General features: G+C 40.9%; 2 protein-coding genes across 2 annotated transcripts in view; one reads left to right on the top strand and one right to left on the bottom strand.

Moving 5' to 3' along the window:
• LOC311607271 (uncharacterized protein) overlaps positions 1-15,872 on the bottom strand; it is a gene marked incomplete at its 5' end in the record, with an annotated part of 210,828 nt that overhangs the window by 84,001 nt on the left and 110,955 nt on the right. The window lies entirely within an intron of this gene.
• CIMIP6 (ciliary microtubule inner protein 6) overlaps positions 1-15,872 on the top strand; it is a 33,632-nt gene that overhangs the window by 15,605 nt on the left and 2,155 nt on the right. The window contains exons 3-4 of the mRNA XM_084800106.1: positions 4,158-4,311; positions 15,665-15,780. Of these exons, the coding sequence (XP_084656232.1) occupies positions 4,158-4,311; positions 15,665-15,780 (270 nt within the window). The remainder of the gene's footprint in view (positions 1-4,157; positions 4,312-15,664; positions 15,781-15,872) is intronic.

Genomic DNA, 15,872 nt, shown 5'->3' with positions numbered 1-15,872 from the left:
AGCTGAAGTCTTCAAGGTCTGGGCTTGTAGAAGATTATATTACGTAAAGGCCAGAAGCTTCCAGGCCTAGGCTTAGGGATAGTTAGATGAAAGCGTTCTGGGCTCAGCCGAAGCCATATATGAGTAAAGCTTGGGTACAGCTCTCTTCTCATGCCCTCATGTGAGGAAATAAAAACAACATTTACAGGGCAGGAATAAGAGACAAAGACAGGAGATAGAGGATGAGGGAGAAGGAGAGGGAAGGGGGTATCCTGCCCTCCAAAGCTCTGCCACTTTTCCTGGTTTGGTTTATTTTGCCATAAAATAATTTCCATGTCAAAGCCAATCAGTGCAACATTACAGTGGGCCATGGAACAGTGACTTCTATTAACCTGTCACCTGAGAGTGAGGTAAGAGGACAGCAAACCTCTATTTCAATAATCTCATAGCATCTTGTGAGGAAACACTTAAATCAAAAGGCATGCACACATACATGGGTGCACACGTGTTCTCATGACAACACTTCACAGGCATGAGGAAGAGAGCCCCAGAAGGAAAGTAACAAGGGTGCCACTGAAGAGAAGATGTGTTTACTATTCATGAAAGTGCTCTAACCACGGAATCCTAATTCACTAATCAGACTTTAAGAAAAAGTGTTTATTATTTCCTTTATACTTGTGAAGTTGAAGAGATAATTTTGGTAAAATTCTTAAAGAGCTTTGCTTGAAGGGGAACTCAAGATCTCTGGTTACATTATCCTCCGGGGGAAGCATGAAGGCCCAGGCATCCTCTAACGGCTCCCTTGCCCGTAGTCACTTTTCCAGTTACTTGAGTACCAGCAAAATAAGTTTCTGCTCACCAACAGTGGACGATATAGGTATATGCCTTACAATCATAATATAAGAAAGCTCCCTCAGGGCAGTTACAGTTACAGTTTCAAAGTCTATCTCCTCTAAAATGTATGTTGAAATTTAAATGTCACTGCCGGGGTTAAGAGGTGAGACCTAGGCCTTGAAGGTACTGTCCTGGTGGGTGGGCTCAGTTCTGCCCTAAAAGGGCAAGGCTGGCGTGATCAGGCCTTTCTTTTCCCTTCCACCCCTCCCTCCTGGAGAAATGGAGACTCCTGCTGAAACTAAAGTTGCCACACCTACCGGAGCCAGTCTGTCTGTTTATTATACTTCATAGGCTCTGGAATTGAAAGCAATGAACTTACACACATTATGAATTACCTCATCCGTGGACGTCCAGCTCCACAGCACAGATAAGACATTTAGTACTTTGAGATGACATGATCAACCCTGTGCTTATCCCCCTTAGCTGTGTTGGGAATAAGCACAGGGCACAGAATCCAGGGTGGCTGGAGGTTGGTGGCCAGTGCTATACCTGGAAGCATTTCTTAATCTTGCTATACATTTCTAACCTATAAAGGGATACGCCCACCTCAGAATTGTGCTTAAAGTAAGTGAAAAAGGCATTTATGTTCTAGCTTGGGCATAACAAGCACTGCCATATCGTGAAGTGGAGAAGAGCTATGAGAAAGCAGGCTGTCCAAGACCCAGTAGCAAATGACTATTTTTAGCCAGATAGTGAGAAGGCACCATCTGCTTAGTAATCTGTTCTAGAATTTTCTTAAGACCTCTACCTAGTAGTCTTAACTTAAAAATCCTTGTTCCAGCTCATTCTGGAAATCTAGGACTTCAGTCAGCTTCAGCCTATTGTCCTGAATGTCCTAGTTCCTCACTCACTGTGAAACGCGCTTACAACTGCCTGTTATTTCATTACTCTTGCCTGCAAGTTGTTGAAGCTGATTTGACACACTGAGATCTGCTCCCTTTGTGTCCTGTTCAGTTTCTAATGCTCGGGTAAGTGTGCATGCCACCTTGCACCACTTGGAGCTTAGGAGCAGCGCCTTTAGCTCAGAACAGCTCTCTCCTCCAGTATGGCTAGCCGTCCATCATTTCTTGCTCCCCCACCCCCACCCCACCCCACCCCCACACACACAAAATAGGATTTTTGCTGTCTTTGGCATTTTCACAGTTTTATCCTATTTCTAAACTTCTCAACAATCTGTCAAGTTGAGCCAATATCATACAGTACACACGTGCCCCACCCCCCACATGCTTGTCCTTTTAGATGCTAAACTCATTTAAGAGCAGAGTCCCTGTGCAGCTCTGTGGGAGGGACCTGAGAATGCCTCTTCCTGTGTGCATCAATGGAGCCTCAACTGTCAGTAATTTACATACTCAATCTGCATAAAACATTATAGACATCTTTTAGTATAGACTCATAGCGGTTTTATTTTTAAAGACATGTACTTTATTTTTACTGCTTCTATGTGTGAGCAGGTTAGAGTGCTGCAGTGCATGTGTGGAGGTCAGAGGACATCTTGAGGAGACAGTTCTAGCCCCCTATTGGGGGTTCTGGGGATCGGACTCACGTTCCTACGCCTGCTTTATTAGTTACTGTTCTGTTGCTGTGACAAAACACCACAACCGAAAGTCACTTATGAAAGGGTTTATTTTGGCTTATGGTTTCAAAGGTATTAAGAGTGTATTGTAGGCAGGGAAGCAGGGCGTCAATCACACGTCAGGCATGGCAGCAGGAGCAGGAGAACACAACACAGGAGGAGCAAACAGGCAGAGCTCCAGTAAGGTAGCCCCTCCTAAGCCTCCCCAAACAGGATCACGGGGGTGGGGGGGGCACATTTTCTCGTGGAGCGTGTTTTCACACCCTGAGCCATGTCAGCAGTCCAACATTTACTATCTTATGCCCAAGATCATAATGGTGCGTAGTCAGACCCCAACATTCCAGGTGTGGAGTTGCCTTCCTTCAAGGCCTCTCCTTGATCAGCATTAGTGTTTTCGTCGAGTTGAATAACAGTTCGTTGCTTTCTCAGTTGCTAAGGGTTGAATGGTTATAGATGCTAAGAACCTATCAATTCTCTTCTCTACTGACATTTCAGTAACATTGGAGATAATTCCCCTTAGGGCAGGTTTTTTTTTTTTGGCAGTTTGTTTTGTTGTTGTTGTTGTTGTTGTTTTTTGAGTCAACAGTACAGGTTTATGAATTAAAAGCCAATGTGTGTTGTGCTTAGAAGTGTGACACAAAATAGAAGAGAAAGCAGTAAAATAGACTGAGTATCCTGAAATAGTCTTAACAAAATTGTCATTGCAGTTATATTTCACTTTTACATACATGTAGCATTACATGTTTTGTAGTATGTAAAATGCATGTCATGATGTGGAGTGGATCATGGAGTAACAACTTTGCAAAATATCATTTTAGATAATACATCATTTGTTATGCTATAATAAAAAGAATAGGACATAATTTTAGATTAAATCATGTTAACATATGTGTGTGGTCTATAAATAAAATAAATATATAGCATAGAAATATAACTACTGTATTCATTTTAATGGCTTTGTTACTAGAAGGTAGTATAGTAATTGAGCAGATATATTTTAGCTAAAATATATGACCAATCTTAGATGCCACTTATAAGTTAATGTCTTTGTGAAAATATTTATTCCTATATTTAAGAATCCCAGCTCTTATTCCCTTTCTCTCTCTCTTACCTCTTACCCTCTTTCTCTCTCTTCTCTCACCTTTCTCCCTCCTCATTTCTCTTTGTCTCCCTCCCTCTCTCTCTCTCTCTCTCTCTCTCTCTCTCTCTCTCGTACCCCTCCTCCTTTCCTTCTCTCCCCATGCTCATTTAATAAACCTCATGGATTATTAAAAAAAGAAAGGAAAAAAGAATCCTAGTGGGCAGTCTCCATAAAGTGTGTGTCACCATGAGAACCTGAGCTTGGATCTCCAGGATGGAAATGCCTGTGACACCAAGACGATTGGGTCAGGGTGGGAAAGGAGGAGGAGGAAGCAGCCGAGATAGGCAGATCTCTGGAGCTCAGGAGGCAGCCAGCATATCGCAGGATTGGTAAACTCCAGGTTTGTTGGTAGACCCTGTCTTACTAAGCAAAACAGAAGTGCAACTGAGGAAGACACACAATGTCACACCCTCCACATGTACAAATACACCTTAGACACACACTACACATGCACAGGGTGAATAGTATTTTAATTCTAGACTAATACCTTGTTATATTAAATCATTAACCATCAAGTGAAATTTTCCATCATAATTTGACAGCACATTTTCATTTTTTTTTCCTGTGAAGAGAAAATGGTGGTTACATAGTGAAGCACCAAAACATGTTTTCCAACCATCTTATGACACCAAGAGCACCCAGCGGAGTGACTTCCAAAAGCCAGCATGCCCACTGGTTTCCCCAGTCAAACACAGCAGCATGCAAAAGCCTTCTTCTGGAATAGGTAAGGCGATCCGTTTTAAAACTTTATTACTCACTCTTCTTGCTATTAAATTAAGACTTAGTCAGTGTGTGGGGCCCCTTCTGAGAAAATGACATCTCTACAGAAGTTGAAAATACATAGACAGCCCTCTGAATGCTTGTTATTTCTTCCCAGTGGATATCCTATCTCCAGACACTATACTGATCATTGATTGCACCTGCTCCCAGGTCAGAAATGTAGGAGCAGTCTGCTCAGTTTTCCCATCAAATTCTAAAAACTGTGTCTACTAAGATAGCACCTGACCCTAAGTGGCAGTATCTGAAAGCATACGCTGCGGGGCACTGATCGCTGTGGTTGTGGAACGTCCCTCGTAAGCCTGCACACTCAATCCCCAGCCAGGAATGTGTTTGTAGAGTCTTTAAGGTGCACACTCCTCTACACGCAGGACAGTCCAACCCACTTCTTGTTCTCTCTCTGCCTCCTCACTGTCACGGCAGTGTGACTGGCCAGTTTCAGACATCTGCCAGCATGCCTTCCCTGCTGTGATGGGCTCTATTTCTCCAGAACTATAGACCAAATGAACCCTTTTTCTCTTAAGTTGCTTTACATCAGAGTATTTTGTCACAGAAACAGAAAAGGAAAACAAGATGCTAATTGTTAATGATCTTTATAGATCATGCTTTTTTAAAAGAAGAGAAAATAGTCAAATAAGTTTTATGATGCATGAATTTAAAAATCAAATTTAAAAATTGACCTGTAGAATAACCTTATTCTAAGAAAAAGCATAATGATTTCCAAAAATGTCTTCCTGACTTTTATCATCTCACTCTTATTTTATATCATGGCTTAAATTATATAACTTGGAAATATATATATAACTTGGGAAATAATAATACAGAAATCATTAAATATTTTCAGATATAAAATTATTTTACCTGGCAATGTCATTATAATTAACTGAGTCACATTTTATTAAAACCACAATGCTAAAAGAAGTTAACAATAGATTCCTTTTAGAAACCATTAATACAAAAAAAAAAAAAAACCAGACGTTTTGGCACACTCCTTTAATCCCAGGACTCAGAAGGCAGAGGCAAGCAGATCTCTATGAGCTCAAGGCCAGCAAGATCTACAAAGCGAGTCCAAGACAGTCAGGGCTGCACAGGGAAACCCTGTCTCAAAAAATGAGAGAGAGAAAGAAAGAAAAGAAAGAAAGAAAGAAAGAAAGAAAGAAAGAAAGAAAGAAGAAACTATTAATGCTCTGGACTCTGTGCTTTGGTCAGCGTAGCTGGAGATACGTAGGTCAGGTAGACTGAAGGTCATGGCACTAGAAAATAGAAAATGATTGATCACTATGATCACACATGACTATCACACTGGTTATTTTGGAAAATCATTCTGGTCCTTATCCTATTCTTAATCATTAATGGACAGAAGAAAAAAAATAGAATTGCACCGAGGTCCAGGACAGTTAACTGGGTGGAGACGGGAGACTGCCCTGTAAGACACCGCCTGGCCCCAGCTCCTGGAGTGACAGTGAGAATGAGGCTTTCCGTCTGCTACAAGCAGGACCTGCTTACACTGGAGTTTTATCTCCTTCTCATACAATCATTTTCTATTTTCTAATGCTGTGACCTTCAGTCCAGCTGACCTATGTATCTTTGACTAGACTCACCAAATCACAGAGGTCGGAACATTAATACTTTCTAAAAGGAATCTTTTTGTTGACTCTTCTTAGCACTGTCGTTTCAATAAAATGTGACTCAGTTTACTATAATGACATTGCCTGGTAAAAATCATTTTAGATCTGACAGTATTTAACAACCTGTGTAAGGATGCTCCGAATGTTTTTCTTACATCCATCCACACAGAGGGTTTCATTATGCTGCTTTGTTCTAATTCGTCTTCATCGCTTCCCTCCTCCCCTCTGCACGCCCTCTGGCCACTTCCCTCCTCCCCTCTGCACGCCCCCTGGCCACTTCCCTCCTCCCCTCTGCACGCCCCCTGGCCACTTCCCTCCTCCCCTCTGCACGCCCCCTGGCCACTTCCCTCCTCCCCTCTGCACGCCCCCTGGCCACTTCCCTCCTCCCCTCTGCACGCCCCCTGGCCAGTCCTCTTTCTCCCAAATAGCCCCCATCTTCTGCTTTCAATCTTTGCACTACCTTCTCCACTCCGTCCCTTAAGATCTCTTCTTTCACAACCTCCTTTCTAATTTTTTGATCTACATATTCACTCACTCATGCACATAAATATTTTAAATTTGGGTTACTTGTATGAAAGAAAGCACATAACATTTGTCTTCCTAAGCTTGGTTTATTTTATGTAATGATTTCTATACCACCCATTTTCCCACAAATGTCATGATTTCATTTCTTACATCTGTATAATGTTCCTTTGTGCATATGAACCACACCTTCATCAATGCTTCCATCTGTAGATAGCTAAATAGGATATGTTATTCCTGATTATTGTAAAAATGCAAAAAAAAAAAAAAGCATGGACATGCCAGCGTCTCTGTGGTGTGCTGATTCAGAGAACTTTGGATGAACGCTCAAGTGTGGTACAGCTGGGTCTTATGACAGCTCCGTTTTTAATTTCCCTGACACCTCCATACTGATTTCCATACTGTCTACCGCCCTTCAGGCTCTATTAACAAAAATTAATACACTAGAGCAGCACTTTTCAGGATGGCATCCTTAGCTAGCGCAGAGTTAAGTAAGTTGCTAAAGGCCACACAGTAGATAATCAGCATTCTAACCCAGGTAGGTGGCTCCATTGTCTGTGCTTGTAACTAGCCTCTGCCCAGCCTGTAAAATGGTAAGAAAATCTCCCTTAAAAAGGCATTGAAAGGGCCCACTAAGTGTATCCAGATTTGAAGGGAAAGACACATCCCTGCATACCACGAAATAGCAAAACAACAGTTATGAAGAGAAGATCCGCAAACTTTCCATGAAAAATCACCATTTATGAAACATTCGTGTGAACTCAAGCAACGCTGATTTTCGTGTATGTGCACAATGAGCTCACATCTGCAGAACCTGGTCCGTTTGTGTGGCTTGAGCACTGAACACCTTCTTCAGGGGCACTGGCATCTGAACACTAAGAAGGAGAGGAAGGCTCATAAATGAACAAAACCTTATATTTAGCTAAGATTGTAGATAAGATTCTAATGAAGTAAGATGGGCACTAGAACAAAACAACATTTATGTTATATAATAACATAAGAACTTTATATATATAATATATAAGCTTATATAACAACAACAGCAACAACAACAATAATTAACAACAACAACAACAACAACAATAATAATAATAATAATAATAATAATAATAATAATAAATTGTGGCTTATTTAAGCTATTAACCATTTAATCATTGCATTGTACTGTTAGGTACTCAGAGTTTGGTTTTTAAAATATGTCATATTTTTGTTTGTCTGTCTTTCTCTGTCTGTCTGTCTCTGTCTCTATCTTTGTCTGTCTCTCGCTCGCTCACTCTCTTTGGATGTCTCTGTCTCTCTATCTCTCTCTCTGTCTTTGTCTGTCTCTGTCTCTGTCTCTCTGTCTCTCTCTGTCTCTCTCTGTCTCTGTCTCTGTCTGTCTCTGTCTGTCTGTCTGTCTCTCTCTCTCTCTCTCTCTGTGTGTGTGTGTGTGTGTGTCTGTCTGTCTGTCTGTCTGTTTGTCTGTCCTCTTTTCTCTTGCCCCCTCCCTCTCACTCTTCTATGGATATTCCCCATTACTGAGTTCATTATTATAACCTGCACAGTTGTCTTTTAGTATAACGACCAAACCCGAGAAAGAGCTTTATTTGGTTAAATAAAGAATATTTAACAAAAATGAATATGCAGTCTCAAATTCTAAACTAATGACTATATCTCTTTAGATGAATACTACATATTACTCAATAATTCAAAGTCATAATGTAACAAAGAAAAAGCCTCAACATTACCCTGAAATAATTCCTATATAGGTGGTGTTTTGATATTAGATTAAAATTATCATTTTTTAAATATTCTGCTGTAACATTTTAGGCTGAGTAAAATCCAGCTGTGTTGCCAATCTTTTATAGCATACAAACTAAACCAGCATGTGCTGAGGCCAATGAAAAGTCACCTCACCTCATTCCATTCCATTAGCCCACTTAATTGCTTCTCATCTTTGGCATTTCGGCAATGCTGTCTTGTGCTAACAATGCAAGTGCCCTTTCCGTCTCATGCCACCACATAGTTTCCTGGCTGCCATCCACAGCGAGCTAACAAATGGCCAGGCTTCCTCATGTCCGAGTCCCTGCACGAACCAGTCACAGTTGGACTTATATAATAAAACTTTGTAATTTGGAAAAGTTGATTTAGTTGGTGAAAGGTGGCACTTTAAATTGGAAGGAAACCTTGGCTACTAACATACTACTTGTATTTTAACGTTCCTTTGACTTACAGAATCTGGTCCAGTGGTAAAATTACTTTTCTAAGATGAATTTTAGTTTGCTATTTCTTTTGTACCAAGGCATACACTTTCTTGCTTCATTTATTTATTTTTAAATCTGGCATATGGAGCATCTTAGTTACTTTTCTATTGCTGTGAAGAGAAATCAATCCCAAGGCAATTTATAGAAGAAAGAATTCGTCTGACATTTTCAGAGGGTGAGTCCGTCACCCTCATGGTGGGGGCATGGCAGCAGGCAAGCATGGTGCTAGAGCAGTAGTTGAGAGCTCACATGTTGAGACAACCACGACAGGCTGAGAGAGGCGAGCTGGAAATGCCTTGCGCTTTTGATAACTCAAAGCCAACCCCCCAGTGACAAACGTCCTCCAACAAGGCCACACCCACTAATTCTTCCCAAACAGTTCCACCAATGGGCACCAAGTATTCAGATGTATGAGCCTCACAGAGGTGATTTCATTCAAACCACTAGTGGAGTTGGAGAGGCAGCTCAGCAGTTAAGAGCAGGTATTGCTCTTGCAAAGAGCCTGACTTCAGCTTCCCGCATCTGTCTCCTGCATTCACAACCACCTGCAACCTCAGCACCCATGGAACCTGAAACCCTTCTCTGGCTTCCATAGACACCTGCACACATATGTACCCCACCCCCTACACACACACACACACACACACACACACACACACACACACACACACTCACGCATACATATACATACAGAAATACTCATCTTCACATATACACAAACATACATACATACACATATACACACACACATGTGTACACATATACACACTGACACACACATACAAACACACTCACACTGACACACATACACAAACACACACACAAACACATACAAACATGCAAATATACACACATGCATACACACAATATACACAAAAAATTAAAATAAAAACATTCAAAAAGTTAAAACATTCAAAAATAAGAGCTACAGTTTTTAACATTTGTTACATTTTTATGTAAGACTCAAATGAATTCTACTGAGAAGGGTACAGTTTCCAAGAGGAAAATGTTTATTGATGTTTTCTAAGTAGCCATGAAACATTAAAAATGTTCTCAAACTAAAAGTGCTAAATTCATACCAACGTAAGGAGCAAATTGCATATTTGAATAAATCCTGGCTTTGTTGGTGAAAATATCAATGGCTAGATACCAAGCTGTTTAGAAAACTTTTAAAATTAAGTTTCTAAGAGTGGATTTCAATCATTCTTCATGGACTTTAACTTGTTTGTAGTTCTCATTTAATAAGACTTTATTCAAACAATTAGTTATATCCATCTTAATTAGATTTCCTTTTACTATTTTTAATTATGTGTAGGCATGATGTGATTGCCTGCATGTTGGCATGTGAGTGCGGGAACCCATAGATTCCAGGGTCCTCAGATACCCCGGAGTTGAAGTTATGGGAGATTAGGAGCCTCCTGACGCGGGTACTGGGAGCCAAGCTCAGGTCCCATAGAAGAGCAGCAAGTGCTCTTAACCACTGAGCCATCTTTCCAACCCCCTTGAATTCTTTTTTTTAAAGGTGTGTTTTATTTATGTCACATGTGTTTGGTTATGCGAGTTTATATGCACCATCACACGTTTATATATCCCTGAACTGGAGCTACACAGAGTTGTAAGTCACCACGTGGATGCTGGGAATGAACTCAGGTCCTCAAAGAGCAGGAAGTGCTCTTAACCTCTAAATCCTCTTTCCAGGCCCTAATTTTAATTTTTGTACAGCATAATTACCAAGAACCTAAATCAATTCTCTCTCTCTCTCTCTCTCTCTCTCTCTCTCTCTCTCTCTCTCTCTCTCTCTCTCTCTCATCTTTTCACACTTACATATTGTCCACTGTGTTAATCTCTAGAAAGTCTTTCATGTTCACACAGTTGAGACCAATAGTCTTGTGTGATTTTACTAAGTATATTGTCTGGGTAGAAGCTGCCCATCTACAGAAGATCAGGGGACATCCTCCTTCCTTTATTGGCCCCTGCGAAAAAATGGATCCTTTCTGAAGTCATTATTTTGTAGGTGTGAAAGGATCTAGATCACTGTTTTCAAGGTGTGCTGGGTTAGTTTTTTCCAACTTGACACAAGCGAGGGTTGTCTGAGACAAGGGAACCTCAAGAGAGAAAATGCCTCTATCAGACTGGACTGTAAGCAAGCCTGTGGGCATTTTCTTGATCAATGATTGGTGAGGATGGGCCCAACACAGCACACTGAGTGCACTGCCACCACAGGGCAGATGGTCCTGGCTTGTCGTCCCTCATGATTGACTGATAAACTCTTCCCCGAGTGGCTTTTGGTAATGGTCTTTATCATAGGAGTAGAAAGCAAAGTAGGACACAAGGTGATTCGTTTAATCAACAATTTACTTTCATCCAGTGTATTTCTATTTCCATATCTTCATAACAAGCTACCTTAAATTAGCTGTTTAAAAGGAGACTCATCTTATTTGCCCAGTGTTCTGTAACCTGGGCCTGTGTTGTGTGGTAGCATTCAGTTGACAAAGAAGACTTCAGGATCACACTCAGCTGGCACCCTAGGATAGTTGGTCCTCTTCTCCTGTTGTCTCTTTGTGTTGTTTGTTTAGCAAGGTGGGAAGGCTTCCTACTTGGCAACCCAAGTTTCCCAGAATACAAAAAGCAGAAGCTGCAAAGCTTTATGTAGTGAGGTTTATGCTGGGTGTCTTCATCATGGCCCTTCTGCCACATCGTTTTGGTCACAGCTAATCACAAGGCCTGCCCATTTTTATCGATAGTATGTTCTGGATTTTCATAGAAACAATACTTTTTCATTCTTTAGTTCTTGTCTTTTTTTGTGAAATACACACACACACACACACACACACACACACACACACACACACACATATATATATATAATCTCAGGCATTCGCCTTGATTTATTTCTAGTTTTATTTGAATGCTTCCATGAAAAATTGGTCTGTTTTATGGGAAAACATTTTCAGATTTTCCTTGCCTCCCAAATTTTTTTTAATTTGAATTCTTAATTTATTAAAAGTTTCATCAACTGTGGAACGTCAATGTTTAATTCTCCTTCTTTTTTAGTATTTTCAAGTATTATTCAGTCATCCAGAGTCCAGTGTTGCTTTTGAAATGCTTCCTTGCTACTCTGAGGACAATGTGTCTCTTGGAAAGCTTTGATAATTTGTCTGCCTTGGGAAGTCTCAGGTTTCTCTGAAGAGGTGCTAGCTTTCTCTTCCATACCTCACAGGACTAGGTGAAAGGGAAGTAGGAGACAAACAAGAGCATTGGGTGAAATTTAAGGAGGCTTTTCCCCTGTGCCATGTAGGCATCTCCTTAAATCGTGCCTGTTCTGTGCCTCCTGTGTTCCCTGCTGTCTTAGCCACTACTCTACGGCTGTGAAGAAGCATCATGACCAAAGCAGCTCAGAAAGAAAAGCATTTAAGATGGAAGTTTGCTTACCGTTTCAGAGAATTAGTACATGAGCATCATGGAGGGGAGGACGGCAGCAGTCAGGCAGGTAGAGAATTAGTACATGGGCGTAGTGGCAGAAAGCATGGTGACAGGCAGGCAGGAATGGCACTGGAGCTGGAGCTGAGACCTTACATCCCGATCGATAGGCAGGAGGCAGACAGACTGGGCCTAGTGTGGGCTCTTGACCACTCAAAGCCCACTTAACCCCCAGTAACACACCATCAGGAAGACCACACTTGCATTCATGAGACTCTGAGGATCAAAGCCAGGCTTTGTACATACTAAGTAATTACTCCACACCAACTGAGCTACATTCCCAGCCTGCAAAGCCAGTTTTGATCATCAGAAGTTGTTGTCACTCTACCAAGCCAGTCAATTGAGTTTACCCTCATCATTCTTAAAATAAAAAGAGGTGTCACCAGGAGAAGTCAATCTCTTCCATTCACTGGGGCAGGCCATAGTAGAGGATGCCTAGGAGGGTAGTGGATACCATTTTTACTAACAATTTGTTCTAAAGGACTTAAAAGTTTAATTACATCTCTCTCTCTCTCTCTCTCTCTCTCTCTCTCTCTCTCTCTCTCTCTCTCTCTCTCTCTCTCCTTCTCTCCTTCTCTCCTTCTCTCCTCTCTCTCTCTCTCCCTCTCTGGAGCTTGCTATAGCACATACATGGCAGTCAGGGAACAACTACAGGAGTCTATTCTTTCCCTTCACAGTGTAGGTCCCAAGGATCAGACTAAGGTTACCATGCCTTGCAGTAAGTGGCTTTACCCACTGACCTATCTCACCAGCCCTCTGAATGTATTTCCATGCTGTTGTTACTCTGTTGACAGGTGTTAGCAGGAGGTTAATGGCAGTCCCTGTGGCTCTGCATCACAGTGATCTTCCAGATTCAATGTGGTCTCCATAATTCTCAAAGCAAATTGCGATGTTAGTTTTTAGCTGTCAGTGTTGGCACAACGTAGAATCACCGGTAAAGATAAGTCTCAGTGAGGGGCTGGCTACATCAAGTTAGACCATGGGCATGTCTGTGTGGGAATCTTGGTTGTGTTAGCCAATGTGGGGAAACTCAGCCCACAGTGAGCAGCACCATTCCCTGGGCTTGGGGTCATGAACTGTGTAAGAGCCAAGAACATGACCTGAATGCTAGAAGCTGGTGTGGAAGCATTGAGAAATGCTCTTGGCTTTGGGTGAAACATGATTAATAACTAAGTCGCTGCGATGTTGACTTCTCTGAAACAACGGGCTGTAACCTTGGATTGTAAGCTGAAGAAGCCCTAGAGTTTGTTTTGCTCAAGGTATCTTAGCAAAGTGACAAAAATCAAACTAGAACACAAATTATCTACATTTTAGAAAGGATGAAATTGAACCTCGGTAAAATTAGATGATCTCCACCCGAGTCACACATGTGCAGGAAAAGGTGTCTGTCCTCTGCCACAGCACATGCTTTGGTTTCTCCACGAGCTCACCTGCAATGTAGAAGTGCTTCATCTTATCTATATATTGCTTGCTAAGATTAGTGGAAACATCAATGTTCTGATGGTGAAAATACACTATTCACAAAAGGTAGTCTCTTCTTGACTTACAAGAAAAAAATATATAAATTAAGGGATTTTCTCAGTGCTGCAGTTATGTTATTGGCACCTGCTCTTCTTGCTGTGCTCACAAGTCCTACAGGAAAGACAACTGCTAAGGAGAAAGGAGTGCTGGTCTCAGTTAAAAACCAAGAAAACTTTATCAATTTATATTCTGTTCTGCCAAGCATGGAGATATGTCATCTATTATTATAAATACTTGAATATTCATCATTCTTGGTATGAAAAAATTATACCAATATCTAAATATAAAACTGATTTCAAAAATATTTAATTAGTATTCATTTATGAATGCATTTTTAATTCTTATTTATTCCCCCAATTTAGGTCATGTTTGTTTATTTACTTGTTTCAGACAGGGTCTCCTTATGTCACCCTTGCTTGCCTGGAACTTGTCATGAAGACCAGGTTAGCCTGTTACTCACTGAACTACACCAACCACATTAGGCAACAATATGTCACACTGGGGAAAATCTTGTGTTATTTTATTTTGTGCTAGTGTTTTTTAGAAAGAGTCTCACTATGGATCCCAGATTGGCCTTAAACTCATTATATAACATAGGCTGGGCTAACTTGTGTTAGTTCCCCTGTCTGAGTGCCAGCAATTAAGGCATCTACCACCACTTCTAGAACAAAGGTGTGATTTGTAAAAATTATGTTTTGTTCCATTTTAATAGCATATATATATATTACATAATTTTAATGCTATAAAAACATATAATCAAAATCTTTCCTCAGCCACACGATTCTCTTCCCTACAGGAACCGCCAAAATCAATTACGTACTGTCTTATAAATATGCCAAGGATGTGCAAATTTTTATGTCTGTGTCTATATGTGTAAAAGGGACAATCAGAGTATTTTCTTTGACAGCATCCATCCAGTTCTTTGGTTGCTAGCAGCAGCTGGATGTTGCTCTTTTTCCTTAGCTGCCTGTTGACGGTAGGGCCAGTGAAGTTCTACTTAAACTGTAAACCCACACGCAACAGAGAGACCCTCACCATGAGCACTCATACCCATTATCCAGACTGGAGGATTAGTTTAGGCTGCTTCTTAGAAGCTTTAGTCCTCTTGCAAATGAGAGGAAACCTCTGATAACAGAGTTGAAGTGTAAAGGCCTTGTGTTTGGCAATGCCAGCCATCCCAGGTGTCCACTGACCTCAGTGCTGAGTTCTTTGCTGGTCATCACAGTCACTCAGCCGTAGCCACACATTCAGAAGAAGCCTTTTTATACTCTTTCTAGTTGTCAAAAATAATTTGACAAACAATTTGTATTTTCACTAAGGCATATTGGGGTCTGTTGGAAAGCATATATAATATGAGCTGAAGAAATGGCTTAATGGCTATGAACACTGGCTGGGTTTTATTCTCAGCACCACATACTGCTCACAGCCTTCTGTAACTCCAGTCTCAGGGGATCTGAAGCCTCTTCTCACCTTTGAAAGCATCAGACACGTGTGTGCATACACAGACATGCAGGCAAAATAAATATTTTTAAAGTATCAGTTCCACACCTGGAACTAACTTTAGTGGTTTTGATTTAGATCTTTTCATGCGGAATAAATGCTAATTCCGTATTTATTATATATAGCTATGGGTAGATAACAAAAGGACTTTCAGTTGACCTTTTTTATTTTCTTTGAGAAAGGGTCTCAGCTTGCAGCCCTGGAACTCAGTATGTAGAGCAGGCTGTGCTGAAGCTCACAGAGGTGCTTACCTCTGCCCCTTGAGCGCTGAGACTGAAGGAGCCTGCCGCTGTGCTTGGCATCTTACTGATGGTTTCATAAAGTATAAACATCACAATATTTATATTTCCATACACAAATCTTATTATTGTACTGATTTCACTGAAATATCCCTTGCTTCTCCTAGTTCCACTGACCTGTGTGGGTGCACCAGAAGACCATGAAAGCAATTTTGTGGAATATATTTCTTTCATACATAAATATGATGCCAGGAAAACTCCCAATGAGCCCATCCGGGGAAAGGTAAGGTAGTGTTCAGAACTAATTATTAATACTTTAAAACTAAATAGATTTCTGGGAGAACATTTAAGCCTTTTATTTGTTTGTTTTCCAAG

Source organism: Acomys minous, assembly GCF_964271855.1.
Source record: "Acomys minous genome assembly, chromosome: 10".
Taxonomy (NCBI): Eukaryota; Metazoa; Chordata; class Mammalia; order Rodentia; family Muridae; genus Acomys; species Acomys minous.
This window is presented reverse-complemented; position numbering and strand designations above follow the sequence as displayed.